At 45.0% G+C, this 26,072-nt stretch overlaps 1 protein-coding gene across 1 annotated transcript; it reads right to left on the reverse strand.

The window, feature by feature from the left end:
• Window positions 1-13,836: 13,836 nt before the first annotated feature.
• Window positions 13,837-25,838, reverse strand: LOC114558173 (uncharacterized). Its single transcript, XM_028581963.1, has 3 exons — window positions 25,724-25,838; window positions 24,373-24,677; window positions 13,837-14,381 (listed from the first exon to the last, which is right to left on the reverse strand). Exons 1-3 carry the CDS (start codon window positions 25,836-25,838, stop codon window positions 14,001-14,003), a joined length of 801 nt encoding a protein of 266 aa, XP_028437764.1. The 3' UTR covers window positions 13,837-14,000.
• Between the last annotated feature and the right edge of the window lie 234 nt (window positions 25,839-26,072).

Raw genomic sequence — 26,072 nt, forward strand, 5'->3', positions numbered from 1 at the left:
AGCAAGGGCAGGGAAACGGGCCTGGTTGCGTTTCCAGTACTCCCATGGACTGTCGTTCCTGGGAATTGTGGGTTCGGCCAGGTATGAGATGACCTATGAAGTAACAGAATACCGAAATATCACTTACTGATTCTTTTTTTTTTTTTTTTTTTTTACTTTATGTTGTTTAGGCATTAACAGAGCCCTAACATTTTTTTTCTCCAGAAATCATATGATTTATTAGTTGCACATGTATTATTAATACACAGGCCGACTTATGATAAATAGGCTATTATCTATGTTAGGACAAAGCAGAATAATAATCAAGAAAGTAGCATTATTAATTAGGATGCTTTTGGTCTAAAGTAAAATATTCAAAAAAATAAATAAATAAAAAAAAAATACATTTGTGCAATTTTTAGATGCTTACCTGTGACGTGACCCCGGTCTTGTCTTGCTCCAACATGACATTCTCCTCCAGAATTTCTTCATACATATCCAGCAGTGATCCTGTTCGGGTCGTCTTCTCTGGGGGATCCTCTGTGCTCATGTCATCCAAAACTTTAAGCAACAGGTCGCGAGCACTCTTTTTTTTCCACGTCAAAGTACTGGTCTTTGTAGCAGGCATTTAGCATTGTTGCACCAGAATAAAGTGCTTCACACTGCACACCGTTGAAGCGATGATTGACGGCTTCCAGCAGGGTAGTTTTGGTGGTCTGCACGCCTCTGTCCGTGTCACTCGGCCGGCCAAGCAGTCGTGTCAGTGCCACAACCGCGGGGATAACATCAGCTGCAGAGGCCTCTGCAGAACTGACATCTCTGGTCATCTGCTCAAAGGGGGCGAGAACTGTGATCATATTTTCTAGAATTCCCCACTGATTTGCCGTCAAAGTTGCAGGAAGCTCGAAATCAGCAGCATAAGCACCTAGTGCTCTCTTCTGTTCAATCAAGCTTCGCATCATATAAAATGTCAAATTCCATCTGGTAGCGACGTCTTGTTGAAGTCGTTTTACTGACATTCCGAGTTCTTTCTGTACATCCTCCAGCCGACTGTATGCCAGCTGGGAGTGCTTGAAATGTCCAACTATTCTCCTTCCCATGGCCACAACATCCGCCACGCTGCGCTGAGACAGGACAACTTCATGCACCGCCAGTTGCAGCGTGTGTGCCATGCACGGTAGACTTGCCACAACCAACCTCCACCATAGCTTTAGCCATGTTACGGGCATTGTTATGTAGCACGACATGCACTCGTTCTCTTTCTTTTTTCCATTTCCCAAACATATTATCAAATGCGGATGCAATTGCAGCTGCTGTGTGAGAACCGGAGCCTTCCTGTGAGTGTAGGACAGCTTTTTTTCATCTGTCCACTGGGCAGTGAGGCTCAACATGCTAACAGGACTCATGCTTGATGTCCAGATGTCCGTGGTAAAGCTAATGTGACTAGCGCCGGCGAGGAACTTTTCAATGTGACTGGCGACAGCACTCTGGAGTTCAGGTAAGGCCACATCAGAAAAGTAGCGCCGGCTAGGCATAGCATACCGCGGCTCTAGGTACATCATTAGCCTGCTGAAGCCAACGTCTTCCACCACGCTGAACGGCTGGTTATCAAGAGCAATAAATTCAATGATTTTGTCGTTAAGCTCTTTTACCTTTGGGTGGTCGCTGCTGTATTTTCTAGCTTTGTCAAAGGACTGAAGTAGAGGCTGCTGATGGGTTTTTGCCGGCGTTTTTTCCTTCTTACTTTTCAAAAAGTCTTGGTGCTGCTCAGGATGACAGCTCTTAAGATACGTAATCATATTTGTAGTGTTAAATGAGTGTTGTTTCACGCCTCCTCGCATCACTTCTGTTTTACAAATACTGCAAATAGTAAGTTTGTTATCCATTTTACAGATCTCTAAATACTTCCACACTGCCGACATGTTGGAAATTTAAGTTTCTGGCGCTCAAGCTGCGTTCACAGTCGTCATGCGCGCATAGTAAAAACGCCACCCTATCGGCAGGGCTCATCGGCAGAAATATTCATATCTGCCGATGCCAATGATGGTCATTTTAAGCTTTTATCGGCCGATACCGATGTCGTGCCGATATCATCGTGCATCCCTAAAATAAAGTATTAATTATAGTATACCCTCTCTTCTTTCACAGTACATTCATGCAAAGTCTGGCACAGTGTTTCAATTGGATCCTTCATCAGCATCCTCTGAGCTTGAGGACTCCACACATGCTGCTCAGAAACTACAGTAAATTCAAGCTAGGATTCTAAACATTTTAAGTCAATCACGTTTACTTTTATTAAACAATGGCAGCTGATTGTAGGAAGTCAGACAGTGGTATTTTTGAAGATCTGTCCATATGCCTTATAATTGAATAAAAACGTTGCTAAAATGTATCTGAGAATGGACGTTTTGGTAGCACCTGAAGAAAAGTATCACATTTCTCCAGAGAATACTTGAAGATGAGGAGAACAAGTCATGGGAAAACTGCCTGGGTGGATGTTCAGTGGAAAGGAGGAGTAATGCCCCACCCAGTGCAAAGGGATGGTTGCAGCTGTGGTGTGATTGTTGTCAAAGTAAGTTGATCTATGTAGTATAGAGGAAACTTGATGTTTCTTTCATGTTTGCGGTGGTGGAAATAAGGTTCTATTTGGGTGTTTCTGTACACATACAAGATTTCTATAAATACTCCCTGTCAAGCATGAGTTGAAAAGTGGTTTAGTTATCTATTAAAAGAGAGACATTTTCAATAACTGCAGTGTTGTTAATTTAGATGGCAAGAGCAGTGATGGAAGCCTTCCCTCAGTTCCCCAAAATGAAGCATCAAGTATACAATACAGTATCATACAACATATTTGAATAACTTAAAGGCACTCCACATATATTCAGATTAAATGTGTCATGCCAATACACTTTCTTTCAGTCTTTGATGAGGAAACACGCTCAATGTGTGGAGCTGAAGCCCGCTGGACATGCACTTCCCGTTACAGACTGGGTGAGCTGTTGTGAGCAGCAGTTAAGTGCCTTGGCCCCCAAACTCTGGAACTCACACCTCCAAAATCTTTGTAACTGTTCTTCTCTTCCTTTCTTCAAAGCCCATCTCAAGACCTTTCTGTTTAATGATCACTTCTCCTCCACACCCAATACATAGCTCTATCTTTCCTCCTATGCTCCTTTAGTTTGTTGTTGTATTTTCCTTTCTACTATGTAAAGCGACCTTAGGTTTGAGAAAGGCGCTATATAAATGTAATTTATTATTATTCACCTGTTGTGAACCAAATTTCCCCGTGGGGACATTTCAATTCCCCTGGAGGGTCAGGTAACGCAAAAGTAACGAGTAACGTAAGACATTACTCTGCACTGGGAGTAACAAAGTAAAGTAATTCATTACATTTGAGAAGTAACGAGCAATATGTAATAAACTACTTTTTTGAGTAACTTCCCCAACGCTGGTGACATACAGTTAAACTTAAGTGTCCTGCCAATTGACAAAATAATGTACATTAATAAATCATTAATTCTTTTTTCAATTCAACAGATCCAGTGTGATAAATGTGACCGGTGGTTCCATACCCTGTGCTTGGAAATGGACAACAAGAAGTTAAAGGAATTCAAGAAAAGGAAATGGCTGTGTGTGTTATGCTGATGAAAAGGTTGAGGAAAAAGAAAATTCCATTGGAAATTAATGGATTTTCTTTCTTTTCAGATATAAGAAAGCAATGTGTGGGTGAAGTAGTTCGACAGGCTTGGGCTTGCCTTTGGCCTTTCGTTTGGCTTGGCATTTGCTTTGGCCTGGATTGTCTTGGTTTTAAATTAGTTTGAACTGGTGGTGGAGTTAAAGCATTCTGTGTAGGGGCATATCATTTGCTGTCAGAGATTGGAACATTGTGCTTTGTCCAAGTGCCAGGTTTTGTTTTGATATGTCAATTCATTACTGAGAGATGTACATAGTTTCTGTTTGGTGGCTTTGTCGCCATGTTTTATGGCCTCTCACAGGCAAATAAACTTGGTATTGAACAATCTGACAAATAACAGGAAGGTCTGAAGCAAAAATACAACTTTTAAAACTCAATTGGGTAAGTTCACATAATCAAATGGTCAATGAAAAACAGAGCAACAAAATGCTGCATGAAACAATGCTTTGTTGTCCTTAGAAATTCTGCTGATGCCCCTAGTGGAAGTTATAGAGCAAAAATCTGTTTTCTGCAATCTGGAAGAAGTGTTTTATTTTAAATTTTTAAATGAAATACAGCATGCCTACGCAGTCTTGAAAAGTATGGGAAAGTATGGAATTTGAATTTAGCATTTTACAGGTGTGGAAAAGTATGGAAAAATATTGTGAAGGTTTGGAAAAAGTTTGTGATCACTCAACGATTCCCACACCTCTATATTCTACTTTGCTCCGCCATAGTTTCATCACATATCAAAAAATATTTTAAACTACTTACCAACATACAATAAGGCTACTTTATTTGCATTGTGTTCTACTACTGATTTTTATGTAGTTAGTTGATTTTGGTATTGGTCTTAATGATGACCATCTTGATACATTTCTAACTGGAATGCTTAAGATTAGGCCTACCTTATGGGTCCTTAACAGTTGGATGTTTACATGTTTAAAAAAATGTGCGCTGATGTCCACTACGTAAAAAATAATTGAGTATGGAAACAGTATGGAATTTTGAAATGTGTAGGAACTTTGGAAATAGTAGGTGCAACAAAATACCATTAATTAAATAATTACCCATATGCCAGAACAGCTCTGCATTGGTCTGGGGTGTTTTAGTCCGATAACTTGGACGCTATTGAGCAAAAAGCCATTTTCCATAGGAAATGATTGGGATTCTTTTAAAAATTAAAATAAAATAGTAGGTGCCAAATATTAATTTATAGTGAGAGGTTTCTCATTAGTACCACATAGCAGAACAGCTCTGCATTGGTCTGGGGTGTTTAGAACATCTGATATACAAGCTATTGGAAATAAAAATACATGAAGTTCAGAACGTAATTTATTGACGGTCCCTAGGTAAAAACCAAGCAGTTAGGAGCAAATGGGTGTCCTATTGTTTTCTTTCAAGACTGAGTGAAAGCACAGCAGGAACTACTGATGAACCTGAAATGAATATCCGAGTGTCTGTCGAATATCCAACATCAAACTAAATTCACCACGGTCAGTTTCCCTGGGGTTGCGCAATCAGAGGAGAGGCTAAGCTAATCGTTGCCTCACCTCCTCTTTCCCTGTGTAGGCTATTTGCAGCGCAGCGGAGCACTGCAAATTTAGAATTTTCGTGCATTGTCACTATAAAAACGTTTGGAATTACACAAAAATTATCTTTATATGTACTATATAATTTTTAAATTTTTCTTTCAGCTATTTATTTTTATTGGATTATGATAGGGTGAGTCCCTGCCTTCCCTGCCTCCTTTGACCGCACGTCACTGCTATGCTGTGGTTAATAGGTAGCTAACTTTCCTAGCTAAAGTTAGCTCACCTGCTCGCTCGCCACATTAGGTTAGGGGGCATTGCCGCCATATCTGACATTTAAAATACGGGCTTTTATTTCAGATGTCCACACCACAGGGCACTTCCAGTGTAGCCATCACATCACTAAGATTAGTAAGTAAAGTTGTCGTATGTAGTAAGATATCATTAATTCTGTCCTAGCAGGGATGTGCAGAGACATTTTTGGTGGCAGGGACTCAAGGAAAAAAAAAAGGCCTAATAGTTAATACATAATTATTTATATTAAATTCAAACAAAACACTATATATTAACACAACTCTGACTACCTTACCTATTTATCTTATTTCCCTAACCCAGTTGCTTAAAGGGGTGATAGAATGCAAAACTGATTTCACCCTGTCATAGTTGAATAACGACGGTGGGTAAATAGGACATACATAGAAGCTCAAAGTCCCACTGACACCCCTTTACTATGAAAATCTCATATTTTGAAACTGCCGCTGAAAACGGGCGAATCTCTGGAAGTTGACGTCAACCTCCCAAAAACCGGAACCTTTGTCAGCCCATGGGTGTATTAAGAGAATGGTCACGCCCCAACATTTACATAGGCTACACAACTGACCTGAGATCAGGTAGTCTTCTGAATCTAGCTAGGTCATGCAGATCTCTGCTATTCCATTACAAAATTCACTTCTGAAACTTTTTTATGCGAGAAATCAACTATGTAAAGCTCAACTATGGGCCACTTTACGAAAATGGATGGCTAATTGCAAATTTTGTCCGAGTGTGTGTCGGAGTTCAGCGCCGGTGCTGCCTGTGTGGCTGCCTTGCCGCCCAACCTGCCTTCCTTCACAGACCCCGGCCTGCTATGAGGTACTTGGAGCTCCGTCACGACTGGCAGCCCACAGCACTCCATACCCGCGCAAAGTCACCGTCTCTTGGGGCAATAGACAACTAAATGCCCCTGCTCTGACAGAGCTCCAGGGCCTGAAACTCCCCTCTTCCTGCTAGCTAAATGCCCGGTGTATGTGAGTGAGAGCGCGGTCAGCGAGCTTGTTACGCCAGCAATCTGTTACCACAGGTTCCAGTTAATCTTTTAATGTGTGTAATTATAATGTGTTGAGTTATTTAAACAAACGCTTGGGGAAATACACGCCTCTTGTCCGCAAGTCTCATTGATAGAGCCTGCGGCTGGACGGAGCTAACTAGCCTCCCCTTAGAATTCCTCTGGAATTCACAAACATTCATTAACTTGAAATCGGACACCGTTGTTAGCTTTATAAGACATTTAGTTAGATGTGGTATAACTGGCGTGATGAAATTCAAACTGCAAATATACTCGGAATTACGCCAAAAATGAAGCTAACTATCCGTGATTTGTAGCTACACACTGCTAGGATTGAAGGGACAGTCGCAGCTAACGAAACCCTTACAGCTCACAAATATTCATTAACTTGAAATTGGACACAGTTGTTAGCTTTATAAGACATTTAGTTAGATGTTGTATAAGTGGCGTGATGAAATTCAAACTGTAAATATACTCGAATTACGACAAAAAATGAAGCTAACTAGCCGCAATCTTGTACACATAGCTAGGATTGTAGGGACAGTCACAGCTAACGAAACCCTTAAAGCTCACAAATATTCATTAACTTGAAATCGGACACAGTTGTTAGCTTTATAAGACATTTAGTTAGATGTTGTGTAAGTGGCGTGACAAAATTCAAACTGTAAATATATTCGAATTACGACAAAAAATGAAGCTAACTAGCCGCAATCTGTACACATAGGATTGAAGGGACAGTCGCAGCTAACGAAACCCTTACAGTTCACAAATATTCATTAACTTGAAATCGGACACTGTTGTTAGCTTTCTAAAACATTTAGTTAGATGTTGTGTAAGTGGCGTGACGAAATTCAAACTGTAAATATACTCGAATTACGACCAAAAATGAAGCTAACTATCCGTGATTTGTAGCTACACATAGATAGGATTGAAGTGACAGTCGCAGCTAACAAAACACCTAGCTAAACTTCACAAATATTAATTAACTTGACATCGGACACCGTTGTTAGCTTTATAAGACATTTAGATGTTGTATAGCTAAGTGGCGTGACTTTGTGTGTAACATGTGGTAAGAGATTGCTGGTGTAACAAGCGCGCTGACTGCGCTCTCACTCTCACACAACAGGCCATTTAGCTTTGTATAGTTGATTTCTCACATAAAAAAGTCTCAGAAGTGAATTTGGTAATGAAACATTGCAGTGTCTGGAATATGAGATTCTGTCGCTTCTCTAATGAGTGTGTATTGGGGATTCGCTCAAGCAATCAGCGCGCAGCTCATCTAAATATTCACGAGCATACCATATTTGGAAGAAAAGCTCTTGTTACAAATAGGGCCAAAACACAGGGATGTATAAGGGCCAATAAAATATCAACCAGGCCATTTTCAGCCCAACCAATGTTACATACCCCATTAGGAGACCATAAGGAACAGTGTGAAATACTCTATATAATCATTCTATCACCCCTTTAATAGATTTAATAAATACTCAACAAAATGATCAGTTCACACAAAGACTTTTTAATATTCACCAGGTTAATCACAAAAAGCAAAGGAAACTCTGCCACAATGTTTTCTATGCTACTAGTTTGAAGTATATATTTAGAATAACCAAGGAGACGAACATAGTTTCATCCGCTCACTAACCCTGACTGGCGCATTAGTGCTTCCATGCCCTGCTTCTCCGTTTATCCCCATTTTTGTTCTCCTTTGTTCCTTTTTTTGTAAATAAACCGATTAAACCTGCCTGTGTCTACCTAGTGGGTTCGGTTCCATTTTCAAGCTTTAAAGGCCTTGAATACTCATACAGGTGTTTTCAATTAATGTGGCTGATTAGACCTCTTCCCAGGACTGTGTTGGTGTGGTTAGACTGATTGAGTGACATCTTCTTGAGTCCCCTGTTGGTGCTGTTGGACAAATGAAAACTTTATCATTCTTATTGGTATTGGAAGGGCTCTGGCCCACCTTCAACCTGAGCAGAGTCTAATCAGCCAGAAGAACTAAAAACACCTTTATGGGTGTTCAGAGGCTTTAAGCTAACAGTTCTGCTGTTGCCCATCTTGATATATGGCAAAATGACAAGTTATATTTTTAGGTTTGCTGCTTCTGTCCTGCAGATTGCCAGACTCACATTATACTAGCTCTTGCAGAAATACAACATACTGTAAGGCACACAATTTTGTAACATTCCTGATGAGGTATTGGATGCAACCATAAAAGAGAGAAAAGCAGAACATCATCATACAAGAGAAGTTAATGCCCAATAGACAATTGCGTGCCAGAACATTGTGGTGCAGAGACGTGTCAGAGACTATGTAAAAAGAGTTGATGGTGCTGGTGTCGAGTCCAGGAGAACAACAATACAAAGACGAGTACACACTGTGCCTTTTCCAAGCTGTATATGGCACATAGATGGCAATCCCAAACTTATATGATGGAAATTTGTTGTACATACGCACAATGGATGATTACAGTAGAATGTTTCTCCAGTGTTCGGCAGCAAACATGGAAGACATGAGAGTGAACAGAGGTGAAATTTCTGTGTTTACTGTGTTTGTAACAGGCAGGGGAAAGGGGGATAGGATAAAATATTACTGTTAAAAATGTGTGGGGCCGACTAGGTTTTAGTGGAGGCCTAGGACCTCTCTAAATTTCAACTCAAGATTAAAATAGGGTAAAAACATTAAAAGGCAGGTTCTTAAAATCATGGGTGAGCAGAGCCAAAACACACATTTACAAAGAAAGAACGGAAGAGATTGGAGGGCCGATCACTGCCCTGCTTGTACACAGACTGTCCTTGTTCATTTAAAGGTTGGGGTGCTCTTCGCACACATTTGTCCAGAGATCATACACAAACTGAACAGTCATCTAAAAAGCACAAAACTGTTCATTGTGTTTTTAAAGATTGTGACTATAATACTAATATATATTCAACTTTTGCCTCACATAAAAGTAGGAAGCACAATCCTCACTGCCTTGAAGATTTTAAACATACTGTATTTCAGACGCATTCAAGTCAGGAAGCAGCAGATAACAGCTGGTTGAAAATGAAGTTACTTCTGATGTAATGCTTGTGAAAGAGGGAGAAGATTTAGGTAAAGCCATTTTTGATGAGCTTTTTTCCTTATTACTTAAATTAGATTGCATCTTCAATGTGCCCAGTAGATGCAAATGAGATTGTAGAGGAGCTTCAATTTATTACTTGTTCAGCATCTGCACCCATTATCAATAGCATTGTACATGACACATTTGAAAACCATAACTGCACTGTTGAAGAATTTGTAATCACAGATTTGGTAAAACGCATTTGCCAGTTAAATCCTATTAGTGCAGCCTTTAGTGAAGAAGGTCCTCTTGGCACAGCATATAAGAGAAATCAGTACTTAAAGGAAAATTTCTCTATTGTTGAACCGTTGGAGTATATACTTGATGCAAAAGAGGGAAGGACTTTCCAATTCACTTCTACTATACTCTGATGATTTCGAAATATGCAATCCTTTAGGAACCTCTTGTAAGAAGCACAAGGTAACAGGTGTCTATTTGGTGTTGGCTGATATTCCCACTGTATTAAGAGCTACATGTATCATCAATTTGCCTAGCTGTTTTGTGCAAGGCTGATGACATTAAGAAATTTGGCTATCCCCGAGTCCTTGAGACATTAAGTGATTTGAAAAGCTTTGAAGAGGATGATTGTGTGGCCTTTTTGGGAAAAATCATAAAGGGCACTGTATTTTCTGTGATTGCAGATAATCTTGGTGCCCACTCAGTTGGAGGGTTTGTTGAAAGTTTCAGTGGGTCATATGTTTGCAGATTTTGTATTGGAGAGAGGTCCCAGTTTCAGGAACTTGAAGTCAGCACAGGACAAGGAGAAAGCTGCAACACAAGTTTGACGTTGAAGTAGTGCTGGATAGCAACACCCCTAGCCACAGAGTAAAATGGCATTGTGCGATCACTCAAAGATTAAATCATTTTCATGTGACAACAGGCTATCCTCCAAATATTCTGCTATGATTTACTTAAGGGCATTGTACCTGTAGAGTTGGCACTGTGTTTAGCTGTCTTGATAAAGAAAAACAGAGTCAAACAGTTCCCATATAAGTGGAAAGACAAGACAAATTGTCCCCAAGGTATACCAGCAACCTTTGCCTCCCGTAAAACCATTGGTGGTAACGCACATGAAAATTGGTGCCTACTGAGGTCGCTTCCACTTATGGTTGGCTGGAAAGTACAGGAAGAGGAACAGGCATGGCAGTTGTTGACACTCAAAGATGTTGAGTTGGTTATGTCACCTACCCACACAGATGAAAGCATTGGTCACCTAGATAGTCTTATTGCTGAGCATAGACAGATTCTTCAGCATTTTTTCACAAGGGAAATTGATTCCAAAGCATCATTTTTTTAGAGCATTACCTGCAGCTCATTAAAGCATTCCACCCACTTCTGTCCTTCTGGACGATGAGGTTTGAAGCCAAGCACCGCTACTTTTAGACGATAGTGAGACAAGCTAGCTGCTTCCGTAACATTTTGAAGTCAATGGCAAAAAAACACCAGTCCACAATTGCATACCATCTCCATGGTTCAAATATCAAAAAACTGATATCTCTGTATCGAAGAGGTCAACAGTGCCATTAGAGGCTGTAAATGAGAAAATACAAAATTTTGTATCAAATTTCCTGGAGAGACAGTTCATTTGACAAAGAAGGTAGACTTTCAGGGAACCAGTTATGGCATTGGCATGTTGTTGGTATATGGCTCCTCTGGTGGGTTGCCTGAATGTGCTGAAATACTACAAATATCATTGTTCGTGACAGCTTGGTGTTTGTAGTGAAACTTCAAAGTGCATGGTACTGTGAGCATTTTAGATGTTTCAAGTGGGAGTCCACAAGCTTAGTCAAAATACTTGCGCAGCCACAACTCACTGACACATACCCACTGGCTACCTATTCAGTGAAATGCAATCGCATGGTATCTCTGAACCACCACATCTGCTTGTCAAACTAGGTAAAGTATAATTGTTTGTAACCGACTTGTTCCTCTATTATCCAATACCTTGTCAGGACCCATTTCTTTATTTTTTTCCCATTTTTAACCCATTTGTCCCGGATGCTGCGCACCGAAACATTACATCTACCGCCGGTTACTGCGTTGCGCAACTCTGAACCTCCTGCCGGCTGCTGCGTGGCGCAGCATTTGGTATTCGTCATCCTTTTCATGACGCGTGCAGCATAGAACGCACTGTCATTGGTTCAAATACACATGAGGTGGGTCTTGTTGATTTTTTTTAAAGACCACGTGACCACCCAAATGTATTGTGGTTGGCTGAAAGTCACGTCAGTCAATCATACATACACGTGCATTTGTTTTTGAGCGAGCGGGAAAATGGCTACGGCAGAGGAGGATTTTGACAGCGAAGGCAGTGACATTGAGTTGGAAGATAGTGAGGAGTTTGAGAGGGAGGAGGATGGTGTTGATGAAAACATGCAAGATGATCCGTTTGATAGAGCACAGGAGTGGGATGTGTGGGACACAGAAGGAGAGGAGGAGGATAACTTTCACGGATTCCACGTAGACTGGAGAACCGAGGATTATCAGCCGCGCAAGGCGAAGCAGTTCACCCGCAAACCGGGGGTGAAACAGCCGATCCCCGTGGACGCTAGCCCCCTGGATGTCTTTTCGCGTATTTTCACCGATGATCTTTGGGACATGTTGGTGACTGAAACTAATCGGTACGCTGAACAGACGCGCAGTCAGACCCCCACCAATTCGAAGTGGAACCCTGTCTCCAAAACGGAGATGAAGACATTTGTCGGGCTGTGTCTCGCCTTCGGTATTTTGAAGCTGCCAGCACGCAGGGATTTCTGGAGGCAGACTAAATGGCTGTACCAGACCAACGTCCCCAAGGCCATGGCAAGGGACCGTTTCGACATGATCTGGAGGTAATGATTTGTGTGGTGTTATACTGAGTTTGTCGCAGTTCAGTGTTGATCTTTGGTGTGTGTGGGTGTGTGTGTGTGTGTGTGTGTGTGTGCATATGCTCGATACAGGTTTTGTATGCATTTTATTCTGTATAACTGAACATTTTATGTCACTCTTGTACGAAACACATTGTGTTACATTAATTATAAATAAAGTTTGATTGAGTTTTGATTTCTTGTGCTCTCTTTCTTCCTGGTTGATAATGATAATAAATAAATACAATAATGTTTATATATATATATATATATATATATATATATATATATATATATATATATATAAATACAATAATGGCATTATGAATAAATAAATACTATAAATATACACAAATAACATAGTACATATAAATAAATACAGCGGTCTAAAGACAACAGGTCGGGTGGTGTAGGTCTGGATCAGAGGACAAAAAAAAGAAACACACAGGTAAGTGGAGCACAAGGAAAAAACATGAGGCAAACATACGAGCACGGAAAAAATTACGATGCAACTGGGAGCCAAGTTACCACTTTGGTAGCTGTAACGATCTGGCGCTGAAGACAGGTTCCAACAGAGTCTAAATACTCCAGCTGTGATCAGGGAAATCCGTAACAGCTGAGCAGAAGGCGATTGCAGGATTGCCGGCAGCCGTGCAAGTAGGTAGATTGCCCGGTCACGCCCCTTGACCTACTTTCAGCTGCTCCAGCAAAACAGACAGGGAAAAGGGGGAGAGAGAGAGAGAGAGAGAGAGAGAGAGAGAGAGAGAGAGAGAGAGCACAGGACGGGAGAACACAACCGCTCCCATAACAGTACCCCCAACGGGCGCCTCCTGGCACCCCACCAGGTCTATCAGGGTGGAAGTCCCTGATCAACTGAGGGTCCAGAATAAAGCGTTTCAGTATCCATGTCCTCTCCTCGGGCCCATACCCCTCCCAATCCACCAAGTACTGGAGACCCCGACGACGAGCATCCAAGAGTCTCCGAACCGTGTAGGCTGGATGGTCATCTATCAGCCGAGCAGGAGGCGGGGGATCTGCAGGGGGACACAGAGGACTGGTGGAAACGGGCTTCAATTGAGACACATTGAAGGTCGGTCGAATCTTCATAGCCAGCGCCAATTTCAGCCGGACTGCGGAAGGATTCACAATGGCCTCGATCTCAAAAGGCCCCAGAAACCGAGGAGACAACTTGCAGGACTCCGTCCGGAGAGGAATATTCTTGGAGAGCCATACCTTTTGGCCAGGCTGAATCAGGGGTGCAGGGGTCCTGTGTCTATCCGCACCCATTTTGTTCCGTTCGGAGGTGCGCAGCAAGGCCTCACAGGCGTTGTTCCAGACTTCACGCCAGCGGCGCAAGTTCTCTTGAACAGAAGGGACCGCCAACTCCCTCTCCTGAGCAGGAGACGGGGGGGCTGGTAGCCCAAGGCTACCTCGAAGGGAGAGAGGCCAGTGGCAGAGGTGGTAAGGGAGTTGTGTGCGTACTCTATCCACGGGAGTTCAGCCCAGGAGGTCGGATGCTGGGCCGCCACACAGCGAAGAGACTCCTCTAGGTCCTGATTTGCTCTCTCCGTCTGTCCATTGGATTGAGGATGAAAACCTGATGACAGACACACCCAGAGCAGCACAGAACACTTTCCACACACGATATAAACTGTGGGCCTCTATCAGAAACTATGTCTACAGGTATTCCATGGGGACGGAATACATGTTGGACAATGAGGTCCGCTGTCTCACTGGCAGATGGTAATTTTGTAAGAGCCCTTACCGCCTCAGGGACAAAAAGACAATTCGGGGGTCCATCTCCTGGTCCCGGGTCTGTTGCTTGAACAGCTTTGACGAGGGACTCAATCTCCCACTGGACTGCAGCCACAATGCAGGAGGGGGACAGGACAGCTTCCGGTTTGCCAGCCTCCTCAGAATCCGTGAACTGGCGGGACAGAGAGTCAGGTTTAATGTTACGGGACCCAGGTCGGAATGTCAAGGTAAAATTAAATCTGCTGAAAAACAGAGCCCAACGGGCCTGGCGGGAGTTGAGTCTCTTAGTGGATTGGATGTATTCCAGGTTTTTATGGTCAGTCCAGACCACAAATGGCTGCTCTGCCCCGTCCAGCCAATGCCGCCACTCCTCTAACGCCAGGAGCTCTCGATTACCCACATCATAGTTTTTCTCGGCAAGTGACAGCTTCTTAGAGAAAAAAGCACATGGGTGAAGCTTCTGATCTGAGGGGGAAGGCTGGGAGAGGACAGCTCCCACCCCAGAATCTGAAGCGTCCACCTCCACAATGAACTGCAAGGCAGGGTCAGGGTTAATCAGCACAGACCAAAGGACATAACCAAATATTCAAAATGTCCTAAGGGCGTATTGAACGCGGTCTTCCATTCGTCCCCATGCCGAATCCTAACCAGATGATAGGCGTTACGAAGGTCCAGTTTGGAAAAGATGGTTGTGCCCTGAAGGGGTTCGAAAGTCGAGTTGATTAGCGGCAGGGGATATTTGTTTTTGACTGTTATGTTATTCAACCCTCTAAAATCAATACAGGGACGTAAGGTCTTGTCCTTCTGGTCGACAAAAAAAAAAAAAAAAAAAAACCCAGCCCCCAAAGGGGACAATGACAGGCGGATAATGCAAGCCACCAATGTATTTTTCCATTTTTTCATAGCATCTTTTTCAGAACGTGACCGATTATACAGACGACTAGACGGGAATGGGGTTCCAGAAAGCAACTCGATGGCACGATCATATGGCCTATGGGGGGGGGGGGTAGTGAAAGTGCCTTGGCCTTACAGAACACGTCAGCATAGTCCACAGGAACAGATGACAGGTCTGGGGGGTCTACTAGGGACACAGGTTCGCCCTTAGTAGGTGGCACAGCTGAACCCAAACATTCTGCGTGACAGTGACCACTCCAACCATGAATGGTGTGGTGTGTCCAGTCGATTTGAGGGTTATGTAAACTAATCCAAGGGTAACAGAGGATGATTGGAGTGGTAGCAGGGGACATTATCTTGAGACGTGTTCATGATGGTTGCCTGACAGGGTTAACGTAACAGGTACGGTTTGATGAGTAACAGTACCTAGGAGGCATCCATCTAAGGATATTACACGGAGGGGTTCAGGGAGTTGCTCAATGGGAATGTTGGTCTGGTTAACTAGCTCTTGGCTAATAAAATTGTCCTCAGCACCGGAGTCAATGAGGATAGAAAGTGGCAGAGACAAAGACTGGTGTTGAAGAGTGGCTGGGACTTGAAGTCAGAGATTAGTGGGTACAGGATCAGAGTCAGGGCTCGCTAGCTGACCCACATTGACTAGCGAGCCTGGTCTTTTGGGACAACTAGCCAAAAAGTGGAAAGCATCCCCACAGTACAAACACTCACCAGCCTGGAGGCGTTGCAACCGCTCTGAAGGGGTAAGCTGAGCACGACCCAGTTGCATAGGCTCCTCTCGGGGCTTCGAGAAGTGAGCCGTCTCTGGAGTGGTGAGGTGCAACCACTCGTCCAGACTTGTGCGACTGGCCGCTCCTTTCCTGGCGCCTCTCCCGTAACCCGTTGTCCAACGTAATAGCCAGGGAAACAAGACAAAACATGTCACTAGGTTCATATCTGGTTGCTAGTTCGTCCTTTACTGATTCAAACCATTGACAAAAACTCCTTGTAATGCTTCCTTATTCCATTTGGAATCAGCTGCTAGAGTCCAAAAGTCCACTGAGTATTCTGCCACACTGCCCGTGCCCTGTCTCAGATTAATTCAACTGAGCAGAAAAATCAGCAAAAGTTATGCCTGCTAAATGTTGATTGGTACAGACCGCCTCTGCCCAAACCAACGCTCTCCCTCTCAGCAACCCTAGAGTGTAATGTACCTTGGAAGAGTCGGTAGTGAAAGACAGCGGTCTTTGTTGGAATATCAATCCACACTGAAGCAAAAATCCCCGGCACTTATCAATTCAATTTTATTTATAGTATCAAATCATAACGAGTTATCTCGAGACACTTTACAGATAGAGTAGGTCCAGACCACACTCTATAATTTACAAAGCCCCAACAATTCCAACAATTACAGTAATTCCCTCAAGAGCAAGCAGTGCGACAGTGGCAAGGAAAAACTCCCTCTTGGGAAGAAACCTCGGACAGACCCAGGCTCTTGGTAGGCGGTGTCTGACGGGCCGGTTGGGGGTGTGATGAACAGTGGCAATAATAGTCACATTAATAATGGAACAGTGACTGGATGTAGCGGGAAGCTGCAGGGTTCAGCCGGAAGAAGCATGACATTCCAGGGCACCGCTGAGCTCGGCAGGGAGTGCAGCAGGACCACGGCGACAGCTGGAACCAGGATCTTGGTGCCAACGTTCTCCAAGGAAATACGCTGGGGGAAAAAACATAAGGACTCTGGGGAGTAAACTCCCCAGAAGCTAGGATTAGTAACAAGCATTTCTGGGACTGGATACACACAAATAGTAATAGTAAAAGTAATAGAAAGGGAGAGGAGAGAGCAGCTCAGTGTGTCAAAGGGAAGGAAGGAAGTCCCCCGGCAGTCTAGAACTATAACAGCGTAACTATAACAGCGTAACTAAGAGAGACAGGTCATAAGGAAAGGTAGCTTTTTCGGCTTAGAACTCTCCCCTGCCGGATCGGGCTTGGCTGGCCTGCCTCCCTCTACTTTGTTATGTATTATTAATCTAACAATTATGAAGAGAAGCAGGTGGGCCAGTTAGGTGAACACTGCAACTCCTCACCCCTAACTATAAGCTTTATCAAATAGAAGAGTTTTAAGTTCATTCTTGAAAGCGATTACAGTTTCTGCCCCCCGAACCCAGATCGGGAGCTGGTTCCATAGGAGAGGAGCCTGATAACTGAAGGCTCTTGCTCCCATTCTACTTTTAGAGACTCTAGGTACCACCAGTAACTCTGCATTCTGGGAGCGCAGTGCTCTAGTGGGACAATAAGGTATTAGGAGCTCTTCTAGATATGATGGTGCTAGACCATTTAGAGCTTTGTAGGTCAATAGAAGGATTTTAAACTCAATCCTGGATTCAACAGGAAGCCAGTGCAGAGAAGCTAATACAGGAGAAATATGATCTCTTCTCTTAGTTCTTGTGAGAACACGCGCTGCAGCATTCTGGATCAGCTGGAGAGTCTTAAGGGACTTATTTGAGCAACCTGACAGTAGGGAGTTACAATAGTCCAGCCTGGAAGTAACAAATGCATGCACTAGTTTTTCAGCGTCGTTTTGAGACAGGATATTCCTAATTTTGGCAATGTTACGAAGATGAAAAAGGCTGTTCTTGAGGTTTGTTGTAGATTGGCATTAAAGGATATATCCTGATCAAAAATAACTCCTAAATTTCTGACAGTAGTGCTGGAGGCCAGGGCAATACCATCCAGAGTAGCTATATCTTTAGATAATGAGGTTCTGAGGTGTTTAGGTCCCAGTACAATAACTTCAGTTTTGTTAGGGTTTAACATCAGAAAATTATAGGTCATCCAGGATTTTATATCTTTAATGCATGTTTGAAATTTAGCTAGCTGACTGGTTTCGTCCGGTTTGATTGACAAGTATAATTGGGTGTCATCCGCATAACAGTGAAAGTTAATTGAGTGTTTCCTAATAATATTGCCTAGAGGAAGCATATATAAGGAGAATAGAATTGGTCCAAGCACTGAGCCTTGAGGAACCCCATGGCTAACTTTAGCGTACTTGGAGGATTTATCATTAACATTAACAATTGAGATCAATCAGAGAAATAGGACTTAAACCAGCTTAGAGCAATTCCTTTAATGCCAATTAAGTGTTCCAATCTCTGTAACAGGATTGAATGGTCAATAGTGTCAAATGCAGCACTAAGATCTAGTAAAACAAGAATGGAGACAAGTCCTTTGTCTGCAGCAGTTAAAAGGTCGTTAGTAATTTTCACCAGTGCCGTCTCTGTGCTATGATGCTTTCTAAATCCTGATTGAAAGTCATCAAATAAACTATTGCTATGTAGAAAATCACATAACTGATTAGCAACCACCTTCTCAAGGATCTTGGAGAGAAAGGGAAGGTTAGATATAGGTCTATAGTTTGCTAAGACCTCAGGATCGAGGGTGGGTTTTTTTCAGAAGAGGTTTTATCACAGCGGTAACGCTTCTTTAAGTAGCCTCGTTGGGATGGGGTCTAAGAGACAGGTAGATGGCTTTGCTGAGGATATCCATCCATCCATCCATCTTCGTCCGCTTATCCGGTGTCGGGTCGCGGGGGGAGCAGCTTCAGCAGGGGACCCCAAACTTCCCTTTCCCGAGCAACATTAACCAGCTCCGACTGGGGGATCCCGAGGCGTTCCCAGGCCAGGTTGGAGATATAATCCCTCCACCTAGTCCTGGGTCTTCCCCGAGGCCTCCTCCCAGCTGGACGTGCCTGGAACACCTCCCTAGGGAGGCGCCCAGGGGGCATCCTTACCAGATGCCCGAACCACCTCAACTGGCTCCTTTCGACGCAAAGGAGCAGCGGCTCTACTCCGAGCTCCTCACGGATGACTGAGCTTCTCACCCTATCTCTAAGGGAGACGCCAGCCACCCTCCTGAGGAAACCCATTTCAGCCGCTTGTACCCTGGATCTCGTTCTTTCGGTCATGACCCAGCCTTCATGACCATAGGTGAGGGTAGGAACGAAAACTGACCGGTAGATCGAGAGCTTTGCCTTCTGGCTAAGCTCTCTTTTCGTCACAACGGTGCGATAGATTGAATGCAATACCGCACCCGCTGCGCCGATTCTCCGACCAATCTCCCGCTCCATTGTCCCCTCACTCGCGAACACAACCCCAAGATACTTGAACTCCTTCACTTGGGGTAAGGACTCATTCCCTACCTGGAGAAGGCATTACATCGGTTTCCTGCTGAGAACCATGGCCTCAGATTTAGAGGTGCTGATCCTCATCCCAACCGCTTCACACTCGGTTGCGAACCGATCCAGTGAGTGCTGAAGGTCGCAGGCCGATGATGCCATCAGGACCACATCATCTGCAAAGAGCAGCGATGAGATCCCCAGCCCACCAAACTGCAACCCCGCCACCCCGACTACGCCTCGATATCCTGTCCATAAATACTACAAACAGGATTGGTGACAAAGCGCAGCCCTGGCGGAGGCCAACCCTCACCTGAAAAGAGTCCGACTTACTACCGAGAACCCGGACACAGCTCTCGCTTTGGTTGTACAGAGATTGGATGGCCCTGAGAAGAGACCCCTCACCCCATACTCCCGCAGCACCTCCCACAGTATCTCCCGGGGACCCGGTCATACGCCTTCTCCAAATCCACAAAACACATGTAGACCGGTTGGGCATACTCCCAGGCTCCCTCCAGGATCCTTGCGAGTGAAGAGCTGGTCCGTTGTTCCACGACCAGGACGGAATCCGCATTGTTCCTCCTCAACCCGAGGTTCGACTATTGGGCGAACCCTCCTTTCCAGCACCTTGGAGTAGACTTTACCAGGGAGGCTGAGAAGTGTGATACCCCTATAATTGGCACACACCCTCTGGTCCCCTTTTAAAAAAGGGGAACCACCACCCCAGTCTGCCACTCCTTTGGCACCGCCCCAGACTTCCACGCAATGTTGAAAAGGCGTGTCAACCAGGACAGCCCCTCCACACCCAGAGCCTTGAGCATTTCTGGACGGATCTCATCAATCCCTCGGGCTTTGCCACTGTGTAGTTGTTTGACTACATCAGTGACTTCCGCCTGGGAAATCGGCGACAATCCCCCATTATCCTCCAGCTCTGCCTCTAACATAGAGGGTATTAGTCGGATTCAGGAGTTCTGCAAAGTGCTCCTTCCACCGCCCTATTACCTCCTCAGTTGAGGTCAACAGTGTCCCATCCTTACTGTACACAGCTTGGATGGTTCCCTTCCCCCTCCTGAGGTGGCGAACAGTTTTCCAGAAGCACTTTGGTGCCGACCGAAAGTCCTTCTCCATGTCTTCTCCAAACTTCTCCCACACCCGCTGCTTTGCCTCTTTCACGGCAGAGGCTGCAGCCCTTCGGGCCCTTCGGTGCCCTGCAACTGCCTCCGGAGTCCTCCGGGATAACATATCCCGGAAAGACTCCTTCTTCAGTCGGACGGCTTCCCTGACCACCGTTGTCCACCACGGTGTTCGTGGGTTACCGCCCCTTGAGGCACCTAAGACCCTAAGACCACAGCTCCTCGCTGCAGCTTCAGCAATGGAAACTTTGAACATTGTCCACTCGGGTTCAATGCCCCCAGCCTCCACAGGGATGCACGAAAAGCTCCGCCCGGAGGTGTGAGTTGAAAGTCTGTTGGACAGGGGCCTCCTCCAGACGTTCCCAATTTACCCGCACTACACGTTTGGGCTTACCAGGTCTGTCCAGAGTCTTCCCCACCCTCTGACCCAACTCACCACCAGATGGTGATCGGTTGACAGCTCTGCCCCTCTCTTCACCCGAGTGTCCAAAACATACGGCCTCAGATCAGATGAAACGATTATGAAATCGATCATTGACCTTCGGCCTAGGGTGCTCTGGTACCAGGTACACTTATGAGCATCCCTATGTTCGAACATGGTGTTCGTTATAGACAATCCATGACTAGCACAGAAGTCCAACAACAAACAACCACTCTGGTTTAGATCAGGAGGCCGTTCCTCCCAATCACGCCTCCAGGTGTCTCCATCATTGCCCACGTGTGCGTTGAAGTCCCCCAGCAGAACAATGGAGTCCCCCACTGGAGCCCCATGCAGGACTCCAGTCAAGGTCTCCAAGAAGGCCGAATACTCCGAACTCCTGTTTGGTGCATATGCACAAACAACAGTCAGAGTTTTCCCCCACAACCCGCAGGCGTGGGGAGGCGACCCTCTCGTCCACTGGGGTAAACTCCAACACAGCGGCGCTCAGCCGGGGACTTGTGAGTATCCCCACACCCGCCCGGCGCCTCACACCCTGGGCAACTCCGGAGAAGAAAAGAGTCCAACCCCTATCCAGGAGTATGGTTCCAGAACCAAGACTGTGCGTAGAGGTAAGCCCCACCAGATCTAACGGTAGCGCCCACCTCCCGCACCAGTTCCGGCTCCTTCCCCACAGAGAGGTGACGTTCCACGTCCCCAGAGCCAGCGTCTGCTGCCCGGGTCTGGTCCGTCCGAGGCCCCTGACCTTCACTGCCACCCATGTGGCATCGCACCCGACCCCAACGGTTCCTCCCACAGGTGGTGGGCCCATGGGATGGAGAGGAGTTGCCACGTAGCTTGTTCGGGCTGTGCCCGGCCGGGCTCCGTGGCAAACCCGGCCACCAGGCGCTTCGCCGACGAGCCCACCGTCTGGGCCTGGCTCCAGGCGGGGCCCCGGGCTTCCTCCGGGCAGGGTCACTCCATCTCTGCTTAGCTTTTTTCATTGGGGTTTTTGAACCATTCTTTGTCTGGCCCCTCACCTGAGACCACTTTGCCTTGGGAGACCCTACCAGGAGCACAAAGCTCCAGACAACACAGCCCTCAGGTTCACAGAGACACACAAACCTCTCCACCACGATAAGGTGATGGTTCACGGAGACACATGATGCTGAGGATATCTTTAATATTAATTGTTGAAGGTCTATAGGATAAAAGCAGTCTAAGTATATGTCGAGACTAGTCGTTATTTCTAGCGACTCTGCGTTTAAAGGTGAACCGTTAGAGGTTGAAGGCAAAAGGTGATGAATTTTATCTCTAATTGTTGTAATTTTATTATTAAAGAAGTTCATGAAGTCATCACTACTCAGAGCTAGAGGAATAGATGGCTCAGTAGAGCTGTGACTATCTGTCAGCCTGGCTACAGTGCTGAAAAGAAACCTTGGGTTGTTCTTGTTTTCTTCTATTAGTGATGAGTAATAGTCTGATCTGGCCTTTCTTAGGGCCTTCCTATAGGTTTTCAGACTTTCTTGCCAATCGAAACGGGATTCTTCCACTTTGGTGGAACGCCACTTACATTCGAGGTTTCGCGAGATTTGTTTTAATTTGCGGGTTTGGGAGTTATACCAAGGTGCTAATTTCCTTTGCTTCATCATCTTCTTTTTCAGGGGAGCAACAGAGTCTAAGGTCGTCCGTAGGCAAGTCGTAGCACCGTCTACAAATGTATCAATTTGAGAGGGACTGAGGTTAACATAGAGGTCCTCGGTTATGTTAAGGCATGACATAGAGTCGAATGCTGTTGGAATATCTTCTTTAAAAATTTAGCTATAGCACTGTCAGATAGGCATCTGGTGTAGAAGCTTTTATCTAATTTAATATAGTCAGGTAGTAAGAATTCGAAAGTGATTAAAGAATGATCTGACAATACCGAATTCTCTTGGAAATATTATTAAATCCTCAATTTCAATACCATATGCCAGCACAAGGTCGAGGGTGTGGTTGAAACAGTGCGTCGCCTTGTGCACACTCTGACTGAAACCGATTGAATCCAGTAATGAGTTGAAAGCAGTACTAAGGCTATCATTGTCAACATCCACATGGATATTAAAATCACCTACAATAAGTACTTGGTCTGATTTAAGGACTAAACATGATAAAAACTCTGAGAATTCAGATAAAAATTCAGAATACGGACCTGGAGCCCTGTAAATAACAAATATAATTGGCTGTAATGTTTTCCATTTTGGATGTTGAAGATTAAGAACAAGACTTTCAAAGGAGTTATAATTTAATTTAGGTTTAGGAGTAATTAACAGGCTTGCATCAAAGATGGCTGCAACTCCCCCTCCTCGGCCTGAGCCTCTAGGAATTTGAGTATTAATATGACTGGGAGGAGTGGCTTCATTTAGACTGACAGTCTTCATGGCCCAGCCAGGTTTCAGTAAGACAAAATAAATCAATGTTGTTATCTGATATCAACTCGTTAACCAATAATGCTTTAGAAGACAGAGATCTAATATTTAATAGTCCACATCTAATTTTCTTATTTTGTTCCATCGTTGCAGTCGTTTTAATTCCAATTAGGTTGTTAAGTATAGCGCATCTTTTGTTTACCTTTGATTTAACCGATCTGAGTCGGGGAACAGACACCGTGCTTATTAGACTATGAGTGGGTGACTGCTCCAACGGAAGCACAGGGGGTGTATTGCACTGCACCCCTGATTACTAATATCAAACTTGGGTTGTCATGGTTTATGTCTGATAAACTCGGTCAGATTTTTTTTGATATGAGAGCGGCTCCGTCCCAGGTGGGATGAATGCCGTCTCTCTCCATCAGACCAGGCTTTCCCCAGAACGCCCCCAGTTATTCACATAGCCCACATCGTTAGCTGGGCACCACCCGACAACCAGCGGTGGAAGGATGACGACGGGCCGTACATTTCATCATTGGTCAGGTTTGGCAGGGGTCCAGAGAAAACTACTGAGTCCGACATAGTCTTTGCGTATGCACAAAGTGACTCAACATTCAATTTAGTGATCTCTGATTTACGACCATTACCCCCACGTGAAGTATGATCTTACTGTATTTACGGTTCTTTTGGCCAGCAGCTCTAGATGGGTTTCTATATCGCCCGCTCTGGCCCGGGGACACATATGACCGTGGGTACTTTAGCCGCTGGGGCGCCCGGCTTCACATATCGCAGTATAGAGTTCCCAATAACCAGAATTGGCTTCTCAGCGGGTGTATCACTGAGTAGGGAGAACCTGTTAGAGAGGCGAAGACGCTCCGGTTTAGAGCGACCGTCATCATGTGCACTCCCTGGTCTAGATCTAACGCTACGCTTCCCTCGGACAGTCACCCACTCGCCCGGCTGCTCGGGGTTTGATGGGGGACAGCTAGCAGAAGCTAAAGCAGCTAGAGAAGCTACAGTATGGTGGTCCGCATTAACCACATGGTGCTGGCTAGCTACGGAAGCATACGATTCTGATTCCACGGTGCGGAGCCGTGACTCAAATTCACTAAGCCTTGCCTCCAGAGCAGCGAATATACTACATTTATTCCTTGGCCTTCCCATCCAGTTCTCCAGTGAAAAGCTTGGGCGAGGTTACAGGGGGTTCCCAAGAAGGTGTAGTCACCACATCCGGAGACAGGAGGAGGGCTGGAAGGCCGAGGAGAAGGGAGAGAATGATTCCAGGCTGACAGAGTAGCAACGTCAGCAGTTAGCTTGATGACCTGAGCTAGTAATTGTTGGTTGTTGTCTAGTAGTGAACGGATTAACTGATCATGTTGTCCCAATAGAGCTCCGTGGGACTGGATGGCGTGCTGGACGCCATCCCCCGAACCGTGAGTGATGCCTCCTTAGGGTCCATGGCCGGATAGTTCTGTTATGGCTGTGGCTATGACGCAGAACACAGTATCACAACACGGACGTTTACAAAGTCTTTTAATGATCGTCACAGGACAAACAAAGCAGCCAGGGACAGTTAGCTGCGCAGGTGGGGAAGACAGGACTGCAGCGGGTGTGGGCAGAGTGTAGCGTGTCCAAAAAACTCTCACAGGAATCAAAGCAGGGAGATAGAAGGTCTGAGAAACGAAAGGCTGGCGGACCAGCAGTCTAAAGGCAACAGGTCGGGTGGCGTAGGTCTGGATCAGAGGACAAAAAAGAAACACACAGGTAAGTGGAGCACGAGGAAAAACACGAGGCAAACATACGAGCACGGAAAAAATTACGATGCAACTGGGCGCCAAGTTACCACTTTGGTAGCTGTAACAATCTGGCGCCAAAGACAGGTTCCAACCGAGTCTAAATACTGCAGCCGTGATCAGGGGAATCCGTAACAGCTGAGCAGAAGGTGATTGCAGGATTGCCGGCAGCCGTGCAGGTAGGTAGATCGCCCGGCCACGCCCCTTGACCTACTTTCAGCCGCTCCAGCAAAACAGACAGACAGGGAAAAGGGGGGAGAGAGAGAGAGAGAACACACACAGGACGGGAGAACACAACCGCTCCCATAACAGTTTTAAACATATTAATTGTATACTTTTTCTGATCTATAGAGCATGCGTTAATCATAGGCTCTTGTGGGGAGATATCTTATTTGCTCTTGTCTAATAGAATCATGTCTTTGTTTCTTCTTGCAGTTGTACTTGCCCACGGTTGTGATTATGTCTGCCCCAACTCAACTACGTGTTATCATTGAAGAGACCCAAGTCCACAAGTTAACCCTACCAGATGGAATCCCTAGCACGGTTGACAAATTTTTGGCAGCCGCACAGAATCATTTTCAACTCCAAGGGAGTTTCACTGTTGTGTACATGGACAAAGATTTAGATAATCAGTTCTTCACTTTAACGTCAACAGCTATCATTAAGAAGAAAGACACAACCAAACTTGTTAGAAATTAACCTTCTGTTATTCTCACATTGACTCTCATCAATGAGGATGCTGCCTCCTCTGCTTCAGTACCACTGGATCTGGCATTCCAGGAAGACGGTTCCTCGGTTAATTCATCCGACACCATCATTTAACCAAGGTCCCCAGAGTTTCAATCTGAACCGTGGCCAACTATCTTTGAGATACCCACCTTTTCATATAATGTTGAACTGCCCCTTCAAGCAGGAAATAAGGCCTATGAAACTGATGGCTCACTCCTTCAAAATCCAAGCATGAACTCTGAAATACAGTACTTGAGAAACTTGCTGAAGCAATATTCCACTACACTTCCTATCCCTCTGGTCTCCAAATACTGGCAGTT

Source organism: Perca flavescens, chromosome 7, assembly GCF_004354835.1.
Source record: "Perca flavescens isolate YP-PL-M2 chromosome 7, PFLA_1.0, whole genome shotgun sequence".
In the NCBI taxonomy this organism is placed as follows: domain Eukaryota; kingdom Metazoa; phylum Chordata; class Actinopteri; order Perciformes; family Percidae; genus Perca; species Perca flavescens.

Excerpts from the sequence above, each read along its gene's own strand:
- LOC114558173 (XM_028581963.1), bottom strand. The coding sequence starts at position 25,838 with ATGGTGTCGGATGAATTAACCGAGGAACCGTCTTCCTGGAATGCCAGA. Across the intron at positions 24,678-25,723 it reads CAATGTGAGAATAACAGAAG|GAGGCATCACTCACGGTTCG; the intron begins GTTAATTTCTAA and ends ATGGACCCTAAG. Across the intron at positions 14,382-24,372 it reads GGGAAGGCCAAGGAATAAAT|TTCACGGATTCTGAGGAGGC; the intron begins GTAGTATATTCG and ends CTGTCCCGCCAG.